At 36.9% G+C, this 16,137-nt stretch overlaps 2 protein-coding genes across 3 annotated transcripts; both read left to right on the top strand.

The window, feature by feature from the left end:
• Positions 1-2,683: 2,683 nt before the first annotated feature.
• On the top strand, positions 2,684-6,533 carry LOC113448864 (olfactory receptor 5AP2-like). Of its 2 annotated transcripts, XM_026719675.1 has the most exons (2): positions 2,684-2,699; positions 5,605-6,533. In XM_026719675.1, exons 1-2 carry the CDS (start codon positions 2,684-2,686, stop codon positions 6,531-6,533), a joined length of 945 nt encoding a protein of 314 aa, XP_026575460.1. The 2 variants fall into 2 exon arrangements, with proteins under 2 accessions (XP_026575460.1, XP_026575461.1); XM_026719676.2 differs by lacking the exon at positions 2,684-2,699 and having other exon boundaries at positions 5,592-6,533.
• An 8,665-nt stretch (positions 6,534-15,198) lies between these two features.
• On the top strand, positions 15,199-16,137 carry LOC113448826 (olfactory receptor 5AS1-like). Its single transcript, XM_026719637.1, has one exon. The coding sequence runs from the start codon at positions 15,199-15,201 to the stop codon at positions 16,135-16,137; it is 939 nt and encodes a 312-aa protein (XP_026575422.1).

Here is a 16,137-nt window from a genome sequence, read left to right as displayed (position 1 = left end):
GGCAGATGATTGGCAGGCTTGTGTTTGAGACCCATTGTTGCCATGTGACATGTGAGCTCCCATCATTTGGTCCAGTTCCTGCCAGCCTAGCAATTCAAAAGTGGGCCACCATGAGTAGATAGATGTGTACCACTTCAGTGGGCAGCTTAATGGGGACACGAAAGGAGCTCCCAACTGGGCTTCTCCCTGGCAGCAGTAATGTCATCAGCTGATCCCTTCAACCCAGAAGATCTTCAGTGCTCCTGACATGGCTGCATATCAATGGGCTGCATGTCAGCGTTCCTGACATGGCTGCAATATCAATGGGCAGCATTAAAAATAAATAAATCTATTTATTTACATCATTGTGAGTTACAAAATTATCTGATGGATCCTTTAAGAACTATGTCTATGCTTCAGAGCGCTGGTGATGTTACCTAGTCGGGGAATGAAGTGTTTGTCAAGATCAGAGAACACCAAGAATCCCACAGTTCAACCCTGAGCTGCAAATATTATCTTCTATTGGTATGAATGAATTAAGGATTTACCCTTTGTACCTCTGTACATTATAATGCCTGTATTTGCTTAACATGAACTCTGGGTAGACACTTCCTTCTGCCTTTCTTACCAAGCACATAGGCATAGAGCACATGCTCTTGGACTCTTCTTCTCATAAAATGTAGCTAGCAATGTGCCAATCTTTGCCTATCTCTATATTATATTTCCTGTAAATTACTGGACTATTGAAAAAGCCTTGGGAGCACAGCTATTATAATAATGTCTCTGGGTTTGCAAGTTTTTCATGGTGTCTTTGGCATGCTTGATTCCTGGTACATATGATTCTTTATATTGCATATTTTTTATTTTCATTTTGTTTTTTACTGTTATGCATTTGTTTTAACTCACAATGGACTTGGGGAATTGCACATTCCTCAGTGTCAGTTAATTATAACAATCGATAAGTCCTGTAGGCAGATAAATTTAAAAAAATAACTCTGTATATTATAGTTAAAAATATTTCAGTACTCGTTGTTTAGACTCAACTCTCAAAAGCACTCACATGCAGAAGCAGCATACTTTAACCTCCAGTAACAAACACATAAACAGATGCAACAAGTTACTTCTTTTGTGTAACAGTGCCTTTGACTTGGTCTTGACTCCTAAGGACTGCCTGGACAAGGCTGTGCCATTTTTTTGGCAGCATTTTTGGATGTGGTTTGCCATCCTAGGGCTGAGAGAGAAGGACTGGCCCAAGGTTACCAGCTGGTTTTGTGCCTAAAGCATGACTAGAGCTCATGGTCTCCTGCTTTCTTTAGCCTTTACACTGAACTGGCTGTCTTCAAAATGCATTAACATCATCTAAATCTCCTGAATTATTATGAGTATCAAAATGGCTTCTGACTCATGTAATTTTATATTAAAAAACAAAAAAAATTACCAAGATGAATATTATAGTGGTTGTTTGCAAGAATTTGAGAAAAAAGGTTAGGAATACTCCACTTTAACAAAGCAATCACTGAAGATCTTAAATATTTCCTAGAACCTTCCAAGCCCATTTCCTTTGAGTTTAAAACGAGATTAAGATTATTATTTTTTTCATGTACATTGGATACCTCAATGAACGTTCAGAAAGGTTGGCTGTCATTTTTCTTATCTTGGAAATGTAAAATCATGAAGGGCATCCTTATGCATAAGATACTGACTTGCCTTACTTTCACCCTGTTTAATTTAATATCCGTCCATTTGTTAATCTGGTTTTGTGAAGAATATCAAGTTTTAAAAGATAAATGTCATTTTGAATAGCATATCAAAAATGTAGAATCTGTTATTATATGAAGAACTGTGAAAAATATTGTACAATGAAAAAAAAACCCTATATTATCCCAGATTTACAATCTTGGCTTAATTAAATGTGTTCACTCTCTGTTTATGAACTGGCTTTGCATTTAGGATAAAGGAAAGACTATCTGTGTTTATTTCATGCAGTTAAGGTTGCTAGGTTTAAAATCAACCAGGAAATGTTCTAAGCTTTGGCTAGAGGTTCTAGAGTTTGGAGGGACTTAACATTGGATTGAAACATTTTTCTCCTATCTTTATATAAAACTATTTAATTCTTTCTTGAACTGGTGTCTTGTACTGGCCAGGGATGTGATGTCACAGTAGCCAATCCAAATCCCACCCCATCATTATACCATAATAATTATAATTCATTATTAAACAGATTAATGCAGTGTGAAATAAGCACGGGGTTGGTTATATGCTATGTTTTGTAATTGGTCGGGTACATGGGATATTCAGGGTTTCTGAGAAGTGGAACCATTGAGTATGGTGATATACAGTACCTTCCATTGAAATTCTGACAATAGGAGTTGGATAGGGGATATTTAAGTATGAAATAATGATGATGAGCCATGGTGGTGCAGTGCTTAGAGTTCAGTACTGCAGGTTACTTTTGCTACTTTCCGGCTGCCTGCAATTTGGCAGTTTAAATCTCACCAGGCTCAAGGTTTATTCAGCCTTCTATCCTTCCAAGGTGGATAAAATAAGGACCCAAATTGTTGGGGGCAATATGCTGACTCTGTAAACTGCTTAGAGAGGGCTGTAAAGCACTGTGAAGCAGTCTATAAGTCTAAGTGCTATTGCTATTGCTAATACTAAGTAAATGAATATTTTAAAAATACTTCAATAAATATTGATAAGCACAATGAAATTTAGTTATAGTATATTGTTGTTATTTGTTATTTTTGCTTTAGTGGCAAAGAAATCATTTGTCTCCTTACAGAGAGCATCTCTGTGATGACTAGTTCTTACATAATCAAAAGTAAGAACTTGATGATACATCATGCCATTACCACAAAACCCTGTATTTCCCATCCAGGACAGAGTTACTTCTTGTTTAATTTTGGAGAAGGCAGAAGAGGCTAAAAAAAGTTCAGTGTAATTTGTTATAAATAAAGCTTCCATTTGATGTGCAACACTTGTTGAAATTCTTTCATAATTGCTTTAACTCTTTTGTGGGAAGTTTAGTGCCACAAAATGGCACTATGATCAGCAGTCTGACATGTTGACTGATATTGTCCATCAAAAACCCAACATGGTCATTCTATTTTTTTTTTAACTACAAATTTCTGCTTGTCAGCTTGCTGATCATCAAAATCAGAAAGAACATTATAGATTTGAGTCAACAGAGTCAGAAGTCAATTAGGAGTACCATTCCCAAAGGTTTAAAAGCAAACAAACCCAAAATTCTCCTGATATAATCATCATTTGGGAATCCCTCATTTTAAGATGACTAGGAGAAGATGTCTATCTCTAGCCTGCAAAACAAAACAACCTATATTTTTTACACCTAAATAAAGTGAGTATGGATTTACTATTGTGCCCGTTGGCTTACAGAAATCAGGGAATGGAATTGTGGGGTAGGAATTATAATAGCCACATTTTAAGATAGCCATTTAACATCTGTTTTTTAAATTGCTGTAGTCATGTCCCTTCTAATTTAATAAGAGATCTGAGCATGTTTTCTCTTTCTTATTGAAGTCTGTATTATTTACAGAAATGAAAGGTAGGAACTGTAAGCTAAATCAAATATAGTTCAGAATTTTGGTAACTGTTTAAGCCTCCTCTAATATAGGCAAAACATTCAGCAAGTTACAGTTCAAAATACATCAGGAGGGATTCAATTTCTTGTTGTTGTTTTTTGAGGTAGACTAGAATATTGAGTCCTTTTATTTAATGTTTTGAATGACCAATATTGTTAAAATGTGTACATTGCCTTTAATCAAAAAAAACTTTTTGTGTCTGTTTGTAGAGTAGTATGTATAGATATTGACTGACAGATTTGAAGTTGCACCAAATGTTCTTGCTTCTAAATTATTATTTCTTAAGCACTACATTTAGTAAGCCTGGTTTTCAACTAAGCTTATGGTACAGATGTCAGAATAATCAAACTTTAATATCAATTATGTTTCTTTCAAAAGTAAAAATGAAGTCTAATTACCATCTAATCCCTGGATTCATACCAACCAATCCATCTGTTCAGTAATACTGGGTGTCTTTTTTTTTAGCAAAGCTGCAGGATTGTAGGAGGATCTCAAAAACAAAAATAAATGTTATATTATATGAATTAAATCTTGAATACAGTAATTTTGTACTTATTACTAAATATTTTAAACAATGAAAGTCAATACTTTAAACAAGTTAGCAATTATATTCCATTTTCTGTACAATTGATGATTTAATGATTTTAATTGCTGCTATGATTTCAACTATTTGCATTCTGTTGGAGATCTTAATTTTATAATGCTCAAGACAAAACCAGATTGCTTTGACACTGTAGGAAGAAAACTATTTAAAAAGTGAAATTCTCATCCCAGGCTATAGAATCCAATATTAATAAATTAGTAATCTAACTACTAACTGCTTTTTATGACACGAACAAACTTTCCTTTGTAAGGCCATTTCCACATACTGTCTAATAAGAGAAAACATTATAATGTAATAATAATTTATTGCTATGTAGTTAGAATCCTGAAGCTTATAGAATATTGCTTTATATGGGTTACAATTGAATAAAACATGCTAATAACCTCTTTTCTTTTTTTTCCCTTTTCTTTTGGAAGATTTGCAAAAGATTAGATATTTGCAAGATTGGGTGTTTATATGCTATTGTTTTGGATTGTATTGCTTTTAATAATTGCTATAAATGTGTGCTGCTCTGAATCAGATGCTGAGTATAACAGTCACTATAAACAATAAATAGGGCTAGTTTTGGATAAAAGTCAACAAAGGTAAATCTGATCTGGTTTCCTATAAAAAATAGATTACACAGACAATATGTGCAAAGATGTTTGTGCTTCAACATTCTGTCCTCTTTATCCAAATCTGTTTCTTATTTGTAATAGCTATCTACCCAACCATTAATAAAATCAAGAAACAGTCTATAATGTTGTTGTTGTTGTTGAAAATCAGAGGCAAATGATTCCCAAGACATGAAAGGACACAATTTTATTACCCACAGAAAAATGCCTTGTAATATTGAAAACAATCTTTCTCATATTCATGAATTCCAGATTTACTGGAATAGAATTGTCATAATCTGCAGACAGGATGAGAAATGCCATGCTGGTTAGGATGATTTGAGCTGCAATCGAACAAATTGAGAAAACATTGGGTTGCAGAAGACTAATTTAAAGTATTATTCCATGCCATGGTTCCACAGTTACTATAAGGTTCCTCTTTTACAAATAAGGAAAATAAGCACAGAGGTTCAGAGGTGGTATTCAGCAGGTTCTGACCAGTTCTAGAGACTGGTAGCGGAAATTTTGAGTAGTTCTGAGAATCAGCAAATACCACCCTGACTGGAGATTTGACAGTATCCTTCCCCTGCCATGCCCACCAAGCCATGCCCACAGAACCGGTACTAAAATTTTTTGAATCCCACCACTGCAGAGGTTCATTTGTCCAATCTCGTATAGAGACATTCTAAGGAATTCTCAGACAGATAAGTCCCCTTTCTCTTTCCCTCTCACACATAATAACATATTTTTTCAGGTGAATACCATAACATCATTTTTCTTTTTTAGACTCCATATTTCATAATATACATCAAATAGATGGCTGGAGAAAATTGTACTCTGATGGAAAACTTCATTCTTTTGGGATTCACAGATTGTCTTGTCCTGAAAAACATTCTCTTTGTGATCTTTTTGCTCATCTATATTATCACTGTTGTAGGAAATACTGCTATTATTTGGGTTGTGAAAATCAATTCTCACCTTCAAACCCCCATGTATTTCTTTCTCAGCAATTTGTCTTTCTTAGATCTCTGTTATTCTTCAGTTGTCACCCCAAAAATGCTTATAAACTTCTTATCACACCAAAAAATCATTTCATATACTGGGTGCATCTTGCAACTTTACTTTTATGCTGGTTTGGCAACCACAGAATGTTACCTTTTGGCTGTGATGGCTTATGACCGATACTTGGCTATCTGTAACCCATTCATGTATACATACATCATGTCTCGAAAGATCTGTATCACTTTGGTCACCTTGTCATATTTGGCTGGATTCCTGAACTCTACAATCCAGACAGGATTCAGTTTACGAGTAACATGTTGCAAAACCAATGTCATTGACCATTTCTTCTGTGATGGACCTCCTCTGAGTTATCTTTACTGTTCTGATATTTCACTCAATGAACTTTTGCTATTTACAATTGTTGGGTTTAATGAAGTCACTACCACATCATTGGTGTTTGTATCCTATTGCTGCATCCTCTTTACTATCCTCAGAATGGACTCAGTAGAGGGCAAACACAAAGCTTTCTCTACTTGCACATCTCACTTGATGGTTGTCACCCTTTTCTATGGAACTCTTCTGTTCATGTACTTGCGTCCTACAACTACTTATTCCATGAACACCGATAAAGTAGTGTCAGTCTTCTATACAGTGATAATTCCAATGCTCAACCCAATAATATACAGCTTGAAAAACAAAGAAGTTATAACTTGCATGAAGAAAATATTAAAAAGAATGGTCTTTTCTAAATGAATTTTGTTTATAGTAAAAAACAGACAAGTTAGGACACTACAATACATACATGTTAACAGGCTAAATTTCCATTTTTCAAAACAAAATACCCTGTTTCTCCAACAATATGGCCTCCCCCAATAGGAAGTCCCAGCATGTTTTATAGGCATGAAATGAAATTAAGCTCCTCCCCCCAAATTAAGGCCTATATTAAAACATGCGAAATGGGGGGAATGGTGGGGGGGGCTTGCCGTTAGGAAGTACTTGTGTTGCACACCCGGATATGGTGCTGCCTGTGTTGACCCCAATACGAAGTGCCCCACCAACGCCGAGGTCAACATCCAAGCCATCGCCACCCGCCCACCCGAAGATGCAAGGGGGGGGGGGGGGATTAAGTCACCCCAAAAAAGATAGCCTAACCATTTTGGGGGGGCTCAAAAAAAAAAAAGACCTGGCCTTATTATATGAGAAACACGGTACATTGCTTCTTAAACACAAATAGGAGTAGTTTGTGAATCATATATTTTTCAAATAGATTGTGCTTTTGAAAGTTGTTGTTGTTGTTGTTGTTGTTATTATTATTATTATTTCTTGAACGTCAAGAAACAAAACAGATTCTTCTTTTTTTGTGACATCTTTTATTAAGAAGCATTTGTTAACGATGGCTGAACTTCCACATACCAGACACTTTGAAAAAGCTTCTGACATCTTGAAATAATTATTAAACATTCCAAGTTTTAGAAAATCGATGGATCCAGCTTTTCAGAAATAGAAATATTTATTACAATTTAAGAATGAAGTTAATTAATTGAAATTGTTTTATGTTTACTGGAGCATCAAATAATGATTAAAAAAAAGTTTGAATATCTGATATTTTTTTTGTTTGTGTTGGCACTGTAAGAAAATTGAAGGGCAATGGCAGGTTGTTTCATTTTCGCTCATATGATTTGATTCTATCCAGTCATAATTCCCTTTTGGTTTTAAATTACAAATTATGTTAACACAGTTCTATAGATGTGATGTTGAATTCTATATTTAAAACCAGGATTTGATATTTTAGGAAGACTTTGGGTTTTACTAAGCTTTGGGTTCAGCAAAGAGAATAATTTTACACAGATGAAAGAAATGTATTTTCCTGAAGTTAAAGAATGGATTCAAGATATATGCTATCAGGTTTTGAAATGCCTTTATATACTAGAAATGAAAGGATGGAGCAATGTGTTCTTATGGTCTAGATTTAATGATCAGTTAAGGGATTGAATTAATCTTACATTGATACTATATGGATTTTATTTTTCCCTTATTTTCATTTTCATAAGTTCAGTTTGTTTAAATCACTGGAAAGTATTTTTATTTTACTATGAAAGAAACGTTTTGTTGTTTCTGAAAGTTCACTAATTTAAAAAAAATCTGCAGGGTATCACTGAGAATGATCTTACCGGAACCGCTCATTGCTGTGCAGTCAGAAGTACAGTAACATTTTTATCCCACCTTCTTGGCTTTAAAATGAATTTTCCTCAAAGTAAGGTGTCTATTTTTTATACACATTCTTTCATTTGAATGTGTTACCTCTGCAGTTATGCAGGTAAATTCGCTGGTGCTCTATATGATGAACATGTCTGTTCATGTTTTTGTGAACCTACTGAGTCATGTTCTTTATACAAGGACTCCTAGTGCCTCTTCTAAGAAAAAATGCAGGAAAACTAATAACTTTTTATGTTATATTAACCCTAGATGGATTTTCTGTGAATGGGATTTTTCCACGTATTTTCATGGAAAACCTAGATAAGACAGGGTGGAACAATATGCATCCTCCTAATCATACCAATGGCCATTGAATCCAATGGTGATGTCCATTTTGCTCTCCGAATTCATGGAGAACTAACTCTAAGTAGTTTTTCCATGAATAGGATTTTCCCATGTATTTTGAAGGAAAATGTAGATAAGACAGGGTGGAACAGTATGCACTCTACTGGATATGCTTAAGAGGGTGCATACTTTCCAAGCCTGCGTTATCTACATTTCCTGGCAAAATATATTGGAAAAACCCATTTGTGGAAAATCCACTTAGGGTTAGGGTTAGTTATCCATGAGGTTGGAGAGCAAAATGGACATCGCCATTGGATTCCAAGTCCCTGTGTATGGTTAGGAGGGTGGAAATGTTTTGAGCCTGCCTCATGTACATTTCCTGGCAAAATACATGGGAAAAACCCATTTGGGGAAAATCCACTTAGGGTTAGGGTTAGTTATCCATGAAGTTGGAGAGCAAAATGGACATTGACATTGGATTCGGAGTTGCTTTGTATGGTTAGGAGGGTGAAACGTTTTCAACCTGCCTTATCTATAATTCCTGAAAAAAATATATGGGAAAATCCCATTTGCAAAAAATCCACTTAGAGATGTCCATTTTGCTCTCTGACTTCATAACCCTAACCCTAAGTGGATTTTCTGTGAATGGGATTTTCCCATGCATTTTGATGGAAAACATAGATAAGACAGGATGGAACAGTTTGCACCCTACTGGGTATGGTTAGGAAGGGGCATACTTTACAAGTCTGCATTATCTACATTTCCTGGCAAAATACATGGGAAAATCCCATTTGCCAAAAAAACCCACATATGGTTAGGGTTAGGTCCCCATGATGTCGGGGAGCAAAATGGACATTGCCACTCAATTTGGAGTCCCTGTATATGGTTAGAAGGGTTCATACTTTTCAACTCTGCCTCATCTACATTTTCCTTGCAAAATACATGGGAAAATTCCATTCACGGAAAATTCACTTAGAGTTAGGGTTAGTTCTCCATGAAGTTGGAGAGCAAAATGGATGTCGCCATTGGATTTTGAGTCCCTGTGTATGGTTAGGAAGGTGGAAATATTTTGAGCCTACCTCATCTATATTGCCTGGCAAAATTAAATTAAATTAAAATCCCATTTGCAAAAAATCCACTTAGAGATGTCCATTTTGCTCTCAAAATTCATGGAGACCTAACCTTAACCCTAAGTGGATTTTCCATTAAGGGGATTTTTCCATGTATTTTTCCAAGAAATGTAGATAACGCAGGCTTGAAAAGTATGTACCCACCTAACCATTCCCAGTTTCTCTGAATCCAATGCAATTTCCAATTCATGGGGACCTAACCCTAATTCTAAATGAATTTTCAGCGAATAGGATTTTCCATATGTATTTTTCCAGGAAATGCAGATGAGGCAGAGTTGTAAAGTATGCACCCTCCTAACCATACACAGGGATTCCAAATCCAATGGAGTGAATGGAGAGCAGAGCCTCTCCAGTGTTCCCTGGTGGAAGGCAAGTGGAGTTGGCAGGGGAAAGGTGACCGGAAGCGGTGGCAAAATGCAAGTGCAGGGGGGGAGGGGCAAAACATAAGGCAAGTGGTGGTGGAGGGGAAAGGTGACCAGGGCTTGCACTCACCCAGGGAGATCATCAGATGAGGCAGTGCTGCAGCGAAAGGCAGGCAGCAATGGCTGGCCTGTCGGGCGGGCAAAAGCAGACTGCAGGCATGTCATGCATGTGCATGATGTTGCGCATGTGTGATAGGGACTGATGGGGCAGGGAACAGAGAAGTGGGCAGAGAGGGGTGGGGCCAGCCAGAGGCCCAATTTAGCGGTTCTCCCAACTACCGAGAATTATAACAACTGGTTCTATTGAACTGGTCCGAACCGGTAATAACCCACCCCTGGTTAGGTCTCCATAAAGTCAGAGAGCAAAATGGACATCGCCATTGGATTTGGAGTCCCTTGTTATGGTTAGGAGGATGCATACCTTTTGAACCTGCATTATCTACATTTACATGCGGAAATCCCATGTAAATCCCATGTATATATGGGAAAATCCCATTCACAAAAAAATCCACATTACATTGTTGAAAGGCTTGCAAATGCCTTTCTTCCAAGGGTTCTTTTTTCCTGCTGGGAGTGCTTTCAGAGTAAGGACACAGACAGACAGCTATTTGGAAGCAAGTTTCTTTAATTTTCAGGAAGGCAAGAGATAGCAAGAAGTCTGCGTTCCTGGGGCTAGCCAGCTTTGTGTAATAAACTCCTGATTTTTATACCTGTTCTCCTTTTGTGTGTGAGTGCTTAAATCCTGTCAGGGGGGGTTGTCTCCATTTCCGTCAGAGGGTAAACTCTGCGGGGTGGTTTGATTGGATTATTAGTTTCATTTCTTATATCTGTTTAGTGGCAATCTCCTTCTGCTATGTGTCTTTTGTTCTATTTGTTTTGCTGATTTGGCATGATCTTTTGTCTGTAAGGGATTTGGTCCTAGCTTTAATTACTTGGCTTTTGTCTAGGGGGCTTCTTTCAATACCTTTTATCAAATCTCTTTTCCTATGCAAGTTTGCTTTTATGGCTAGCCTGATGTTCCCCTCACATTTTTCCTACTTGGATGTCACCCCTGCCCTGGTGAAGTTCCCTTTCCACAACATTAGGGTTAGGTCTCCATTAATTTGGAGAGGAAAATTGACCTCTCCAATGGATTCAGAGTGCATCGGTATTGTTAGAAGAAAGCACACTGTTCCACCCTGTCTTGTCTAAGTTTTCCATGAAAATACACAGGGAAATCCCATTCATGGAAAATCCACTTAGGATTAGATCTCCAAGTGGATGCTGAATGGCCCCTCCCATAGGGAATAAACAGGAGGAAAAAGGGGAGGGATGTTTGCAAGAGACCATTAGTTTGTTTATTATTGTGAAGATTTGCTTATCTGAGTTCATGCCTCACAAAGACTCCATGCCAAACATTTCCTTTTACAGCATTGCAACTGGAAGCTCTTATCCTGGAAACTATCCAAGGATTGATAAGGTCTGTTCTTGCACTTAAACATGGAAAGGATTATTGCTGGGACTTTTCTGGGTGTGAATGCCAGGAATTCACAATAACCAAATAAAAATGGGGTTTTTCAGGGGACAATAAGTCTGTTTTGTGATTCAGAAGAATAAGAGCCTATCCAAGTGCTAACCAGATCTGAATCTGTTTAGCTCTGCTGCTCACATATGGCCAACCAGATGCTGTTCCCTGAAATATATCAAAGCATATTTTCATTGCATTTTATTTTATTGGTTCAGACAATCAGAAACACTACTGGGGAGGATTTCAAACTAACTATAGCATTTTGTAATAAACCACTTTAGTTCAGGGTACCAGAAGTTTGTGAGTTGTAGACTCCCTTCACCATAAAAGCCAGCTGAGTGACCTCTCAAAACCCAACACACCTCATAGGGTTATTCTGGCGGGGAAAATGGAATGCAGAAGTATTAGATATGTTTGCCATCTTACTTTAACTATTTTTAAACATATATAAATACTATAAACATGTGTGTGTGTGTATACACACACACACAAAAATCACATTAATGGCATGTTATGTTTAGTTGTACATTTGTCATATCCAGTATGGAATACCGTTTACAGTTTAAATCTCTTTGCCCTAAAAAAGTAATCACATTACCCTAATTCTTTCTTAAAACCCAGAATTCTGAGCTCCCAATACATGGATGGCAACAACTGGACCACAGTGAATGAAATAATACTTGTGGGATTTACTATCACCATTACACATCTTTTTTTCTTAAACAAGTCTGGTCTGTTCTTTTTTCTGCAATTGGTATACCTGATTATGTCCCTTGTCCAGAATTTGGAGTTATCATATTACCCTAGAGTGCTGCAATCAGTGCTGGGATTCAATTTTTTTTACTACCAGTTCTGTGGGTGTGGCTTAGCAGGCGTGGCAGGGGAAGGATACTATAAAATCTCCAGTCAGAGGTGGTATTTGCCCGTTCTCCGAACTACTCAAAATTTCTGCTACCGGTTCTCTAGAACTGGTCAGAACCTGCTGAATATCACCTCTGGCTGCAACTATCATAAATAAGAGCTTGTTGCCAACTGCCCAAATTTTGATCAAGTAACTTTGAGGATGTTACTACGATCATAAAAATGAGAACTGGTTGTATGTCACTTTTTTGAATGATGTAAGTTTAAATGGTAACTAAAGGAATGGTAGTTCAGAAATTCTCCAGTCTTCTCCAGAATTCTCTGAACTAAATCCAGATGACTGTTTCATCCAATATTTTCCAGAGATGCTTCCTTAAGGGCCATCTTATTATGAACTGCATTGACAATAATAGTAACAGTAGCACAAAACAACAACAATAATGTTAGATGTGCCAGAAGATGTAACTGTGTTAGCAGCTTTGGTCACTTTCTACAGTACCTAAAATGCAGAAAAATGCTGGAGAGAATGTGGAGAGAAAATGTGGAGAGAAATGCCAGCTGCCTGAAAGACAATGGTGGAAAAATGGTTTCCCTTTGGTGCTGGTATGAGAAGAGAAAATCCCCAGACATTTCTTAGATAATTCTTTCCCTAAAGGAAATCTATTCCTCCTCAAAAGTGTAGCTCTGGGACAGGGGAATTACTCCTCTTTTATGCCGAGAGTAAATAGGAAGGTTAACTTTGTATCACAGCCTTTCAGGAATATGAATCCCAGTGGTTGAAAAACAAAAAGCTAATAAACACCATGCTTCCTGATAGACATAACCCCTTCTTCAGGTGGGAGTCCTCATTCTAAGCCAACTGAGATCATTCTGAAAAGAATCAAAGAAATATATTTTGTTTCTCCTGAAGTATTTGTAGAATGCCATGGTAAGTGCACATTTATTTCTTCATCTAATTTGGCATTCAGTGTCTATTTTGACAAAGACATCAATCAGTCAAGATAAGGAATATAATAACAAAGGTAAACTCTACTAAAATGTTATAGTGTTAGTAAAATAAAATGTATTCAATGCATTTGATGAATATATCGATGAACTATTTTTCAAAAAATATTTTACAATTTTTTGACTCTAGATCAGTGATGGCAAACCTTTTCGGCACCGAGTGCCCAAACCAGAACATGCGTGTATGCATGTGCATGTGCCGAAGACTAGCTGTTTTGGGCCATTTTCAGGCTGTTTTTCAGGGCATTTTTGGCCTGAAAATGGCCTAAGAAATGGTCTGCTTTTGGCCATTTTTTGGCATTTTCTGGCACTCTGGCACCTGCAAAGACCAGCTGGAAACCAGAAGAGCAGCTGACAACTGTCCACAGAGAGGACAGGTGCCACAGGTTTGCCATCCCGGCTCTAAATCATTTATAAAAGAGCCAGTGATTACATTTCATAAAAGGTTTCTTTGCAATGCTTCCTCAGGATTCCTCACCCCCACCCTCATTCAAAACATATCAGTGTCCTCTAAAATATTGCAGCTGATGTTCTTATCAAATTGGCTTTTGTCAGCAATAGAACCAAAATCACACTCACTTAAAGAACTTCAATCTCAGATAAATCAGTAAGGTAGAATATGATTTTTTTGTGCGTGTGTGTGTGCGTGTGTATCATGATTTTCATCATGCCAGATCAGAAACAAACCAGTAATTATTTGACAACACAGTATATGCATCTTATAACTAGCCCCAGTTAGTAATTTGATCTGCAATATGTATAACCTGAAGTCTCAGAATTGATTTCAAGGGCAGTCTCTCATGCAGTATATTCTATAGGACATGTGGGATTTGTATATTATTATTGAATCTGACAGATCCAGGAAAAAACATTCTAGTTGTAATGAAACTTCTGAGCACCATCAAAAATTGACCATCCAAACTCAGATTTCCAAATAATGAAGAAGAAGTTTCAAGAGAAGAATTACTTTGCCTAACACAGATAGAATCTCTGTTTCCTAAACTCCTTTTTGTCTGGCTAAGAACAAGTTCTGTCTTATCTGTATTAGATGCAGTTTCTTTCTGCATCTAATAAGTCCATTACAGTATTAATCTCAGCCATTGCAGCAGAACTTGGATTTCGTTGGAAAAACATGGAAAGGGCTGTCAGCTTCATATAAGGAGCAGCAGTTTCAAAGTTGGTTTTCCATGTCCTCAATCACTTTTCCACTCTGCTTATTTCACACTCTTTAGAGTTTCTTCTAAATATACTTAACAGAACTAGAGTCAAGGGTCTTCACCCAATTTGCTTAGGTAACCACTATTTTGTGCACAGGTAGTCCTTTTTTTTGACATTCTCTTGTGCATAGTTGTTTTGATATTCTCCTCAGAACTTCAGAAGAATGGAGTATTTGAACTTATTATCTATAGGTTTGTCTCCCCATTCAGCTTTTTATGAATTGAATAATCTGGTTATAAACCTCATGCTAAACTCTTTCATTGTAGCCACAACAGATGAACTTGCTCCTAAAAAAAAAATTGGGGATAAGAAATTGAGGAAGACGTTGATCACTAATGTTTGTTTTTCAAATGGGTAAGAGCAAAAGATAAGACTCTGTTATTGTTGCTGCTTATGGTCTCTTGTCATTTTCCTTCCCAACCTAGAAAAATGAAAGTGAATTTTCAAAGGGGAAAAGAAAACAAGAAAATGTGATCTAATTTTCAGAACACAAACATTCATAATACTGAACTCCACTGAGAAAACCTATAGGCAAAATATGAGTTTGCCAAACTGTTTGAACATAAAGTTTCCTTTTAACAGAATATTGAAATATATTGAATGCAAAAAATTTTGGAGCTGACATAGTTCCCCTGGAATTTAATGTTTGACCCCCATGAGAAAGTTCCCTTCAACTTTGAGAACTAATTTTACATGATTTTCTCTTTCAGTGAAGAATCAACTAAACTAGTGAGATGATTGGAGGCAATTGCACTGAGTTGAAAGAGTTTATTCTTCTAGGATTCACAGATCATGTAATGCTACAACATGTGCTCTTTGTGATATTTTTACTGATTTATGTTATCACTATTGTGGGGAATATTGGGATCATTGTGGTTGTGAAAAATGATTCCCACCTTCAAACCCCCATGTATTTCCTTCTGAGCAACTTATCCTTCTTAGACCTTTGCTACTCATCGGTTGTCACCCCAAAGATGCTGGTAAACTTCCTGGTACAGAGGAAAGTCATCTCATACACTGGATGTTTCTTACAGCAATACTTATATTGCTGTTTTGCAACTACTGAATGCTATCTTGTGGCTGTGATGGCATATGACCGATATGTAGCCATCTGCAACCCACTGAAATATACCACCACCATGTCCAAAATTGTCTGCATTCTACTAGTGATGATCTGCTATATATCTGGACTTCTGAATTCATCCATACAAGTGGGGTTTCGTTTAGGATTAACCTGCTGCCATTCCAACATCATCAACCATTTCTTCTGTGATGGACCTCCTCTGACTCATCTTTATTGTTCTGACATCCAATTTGTTCAGATTCTACTCTTTGCTTTTGTAGGATTTAATGAGGTTGTAACTACATCCCTAGTGGTAATCTCCTATTGCTGGATCATTATCACAGTCCTCCAAATGCGTTCACTTGAAAGTATTTACAAAGCATTCTCTACCTGCTCTTCCCACCTGCTTGTTGTGTGCACTTTCTATGGGACTCTTCTTTTCATGTACCTGCGCCCTAGCTCCAGCTATTCCTTGGAGCAAGACAAGATTGTATCCGTCTTTTATGTTGTGATCATTCCTATGCTGAACCCCATCATATATAGTTTCAGGAATAGAGAAGTTAGAAATGCCATGAAAAAAACATTTCAAAGAATAGCCACTTCCAAATGA

The sequence above is a fragment of the Pseudonaja textilis genome, chromosome 1, assembly GCF_049901715.1.
Source record: "Pseudonaja textilis isolate UNSWEBS1 chromosome 1, rPseTex1.2, whole genome shotgun sequence".
In the NCBI taxonomy this organism is placed as follows: Eukaryota; Metazoa; Chordata; class Lepidosauria; order Squamata; family Elapidae; genus Pseudonaja; species Pseudonaja textilis.
Note: the sequence above shows the minus strand (reverse complement) of the source record. Positions and strands in the feature narration are given on the sequence as shown.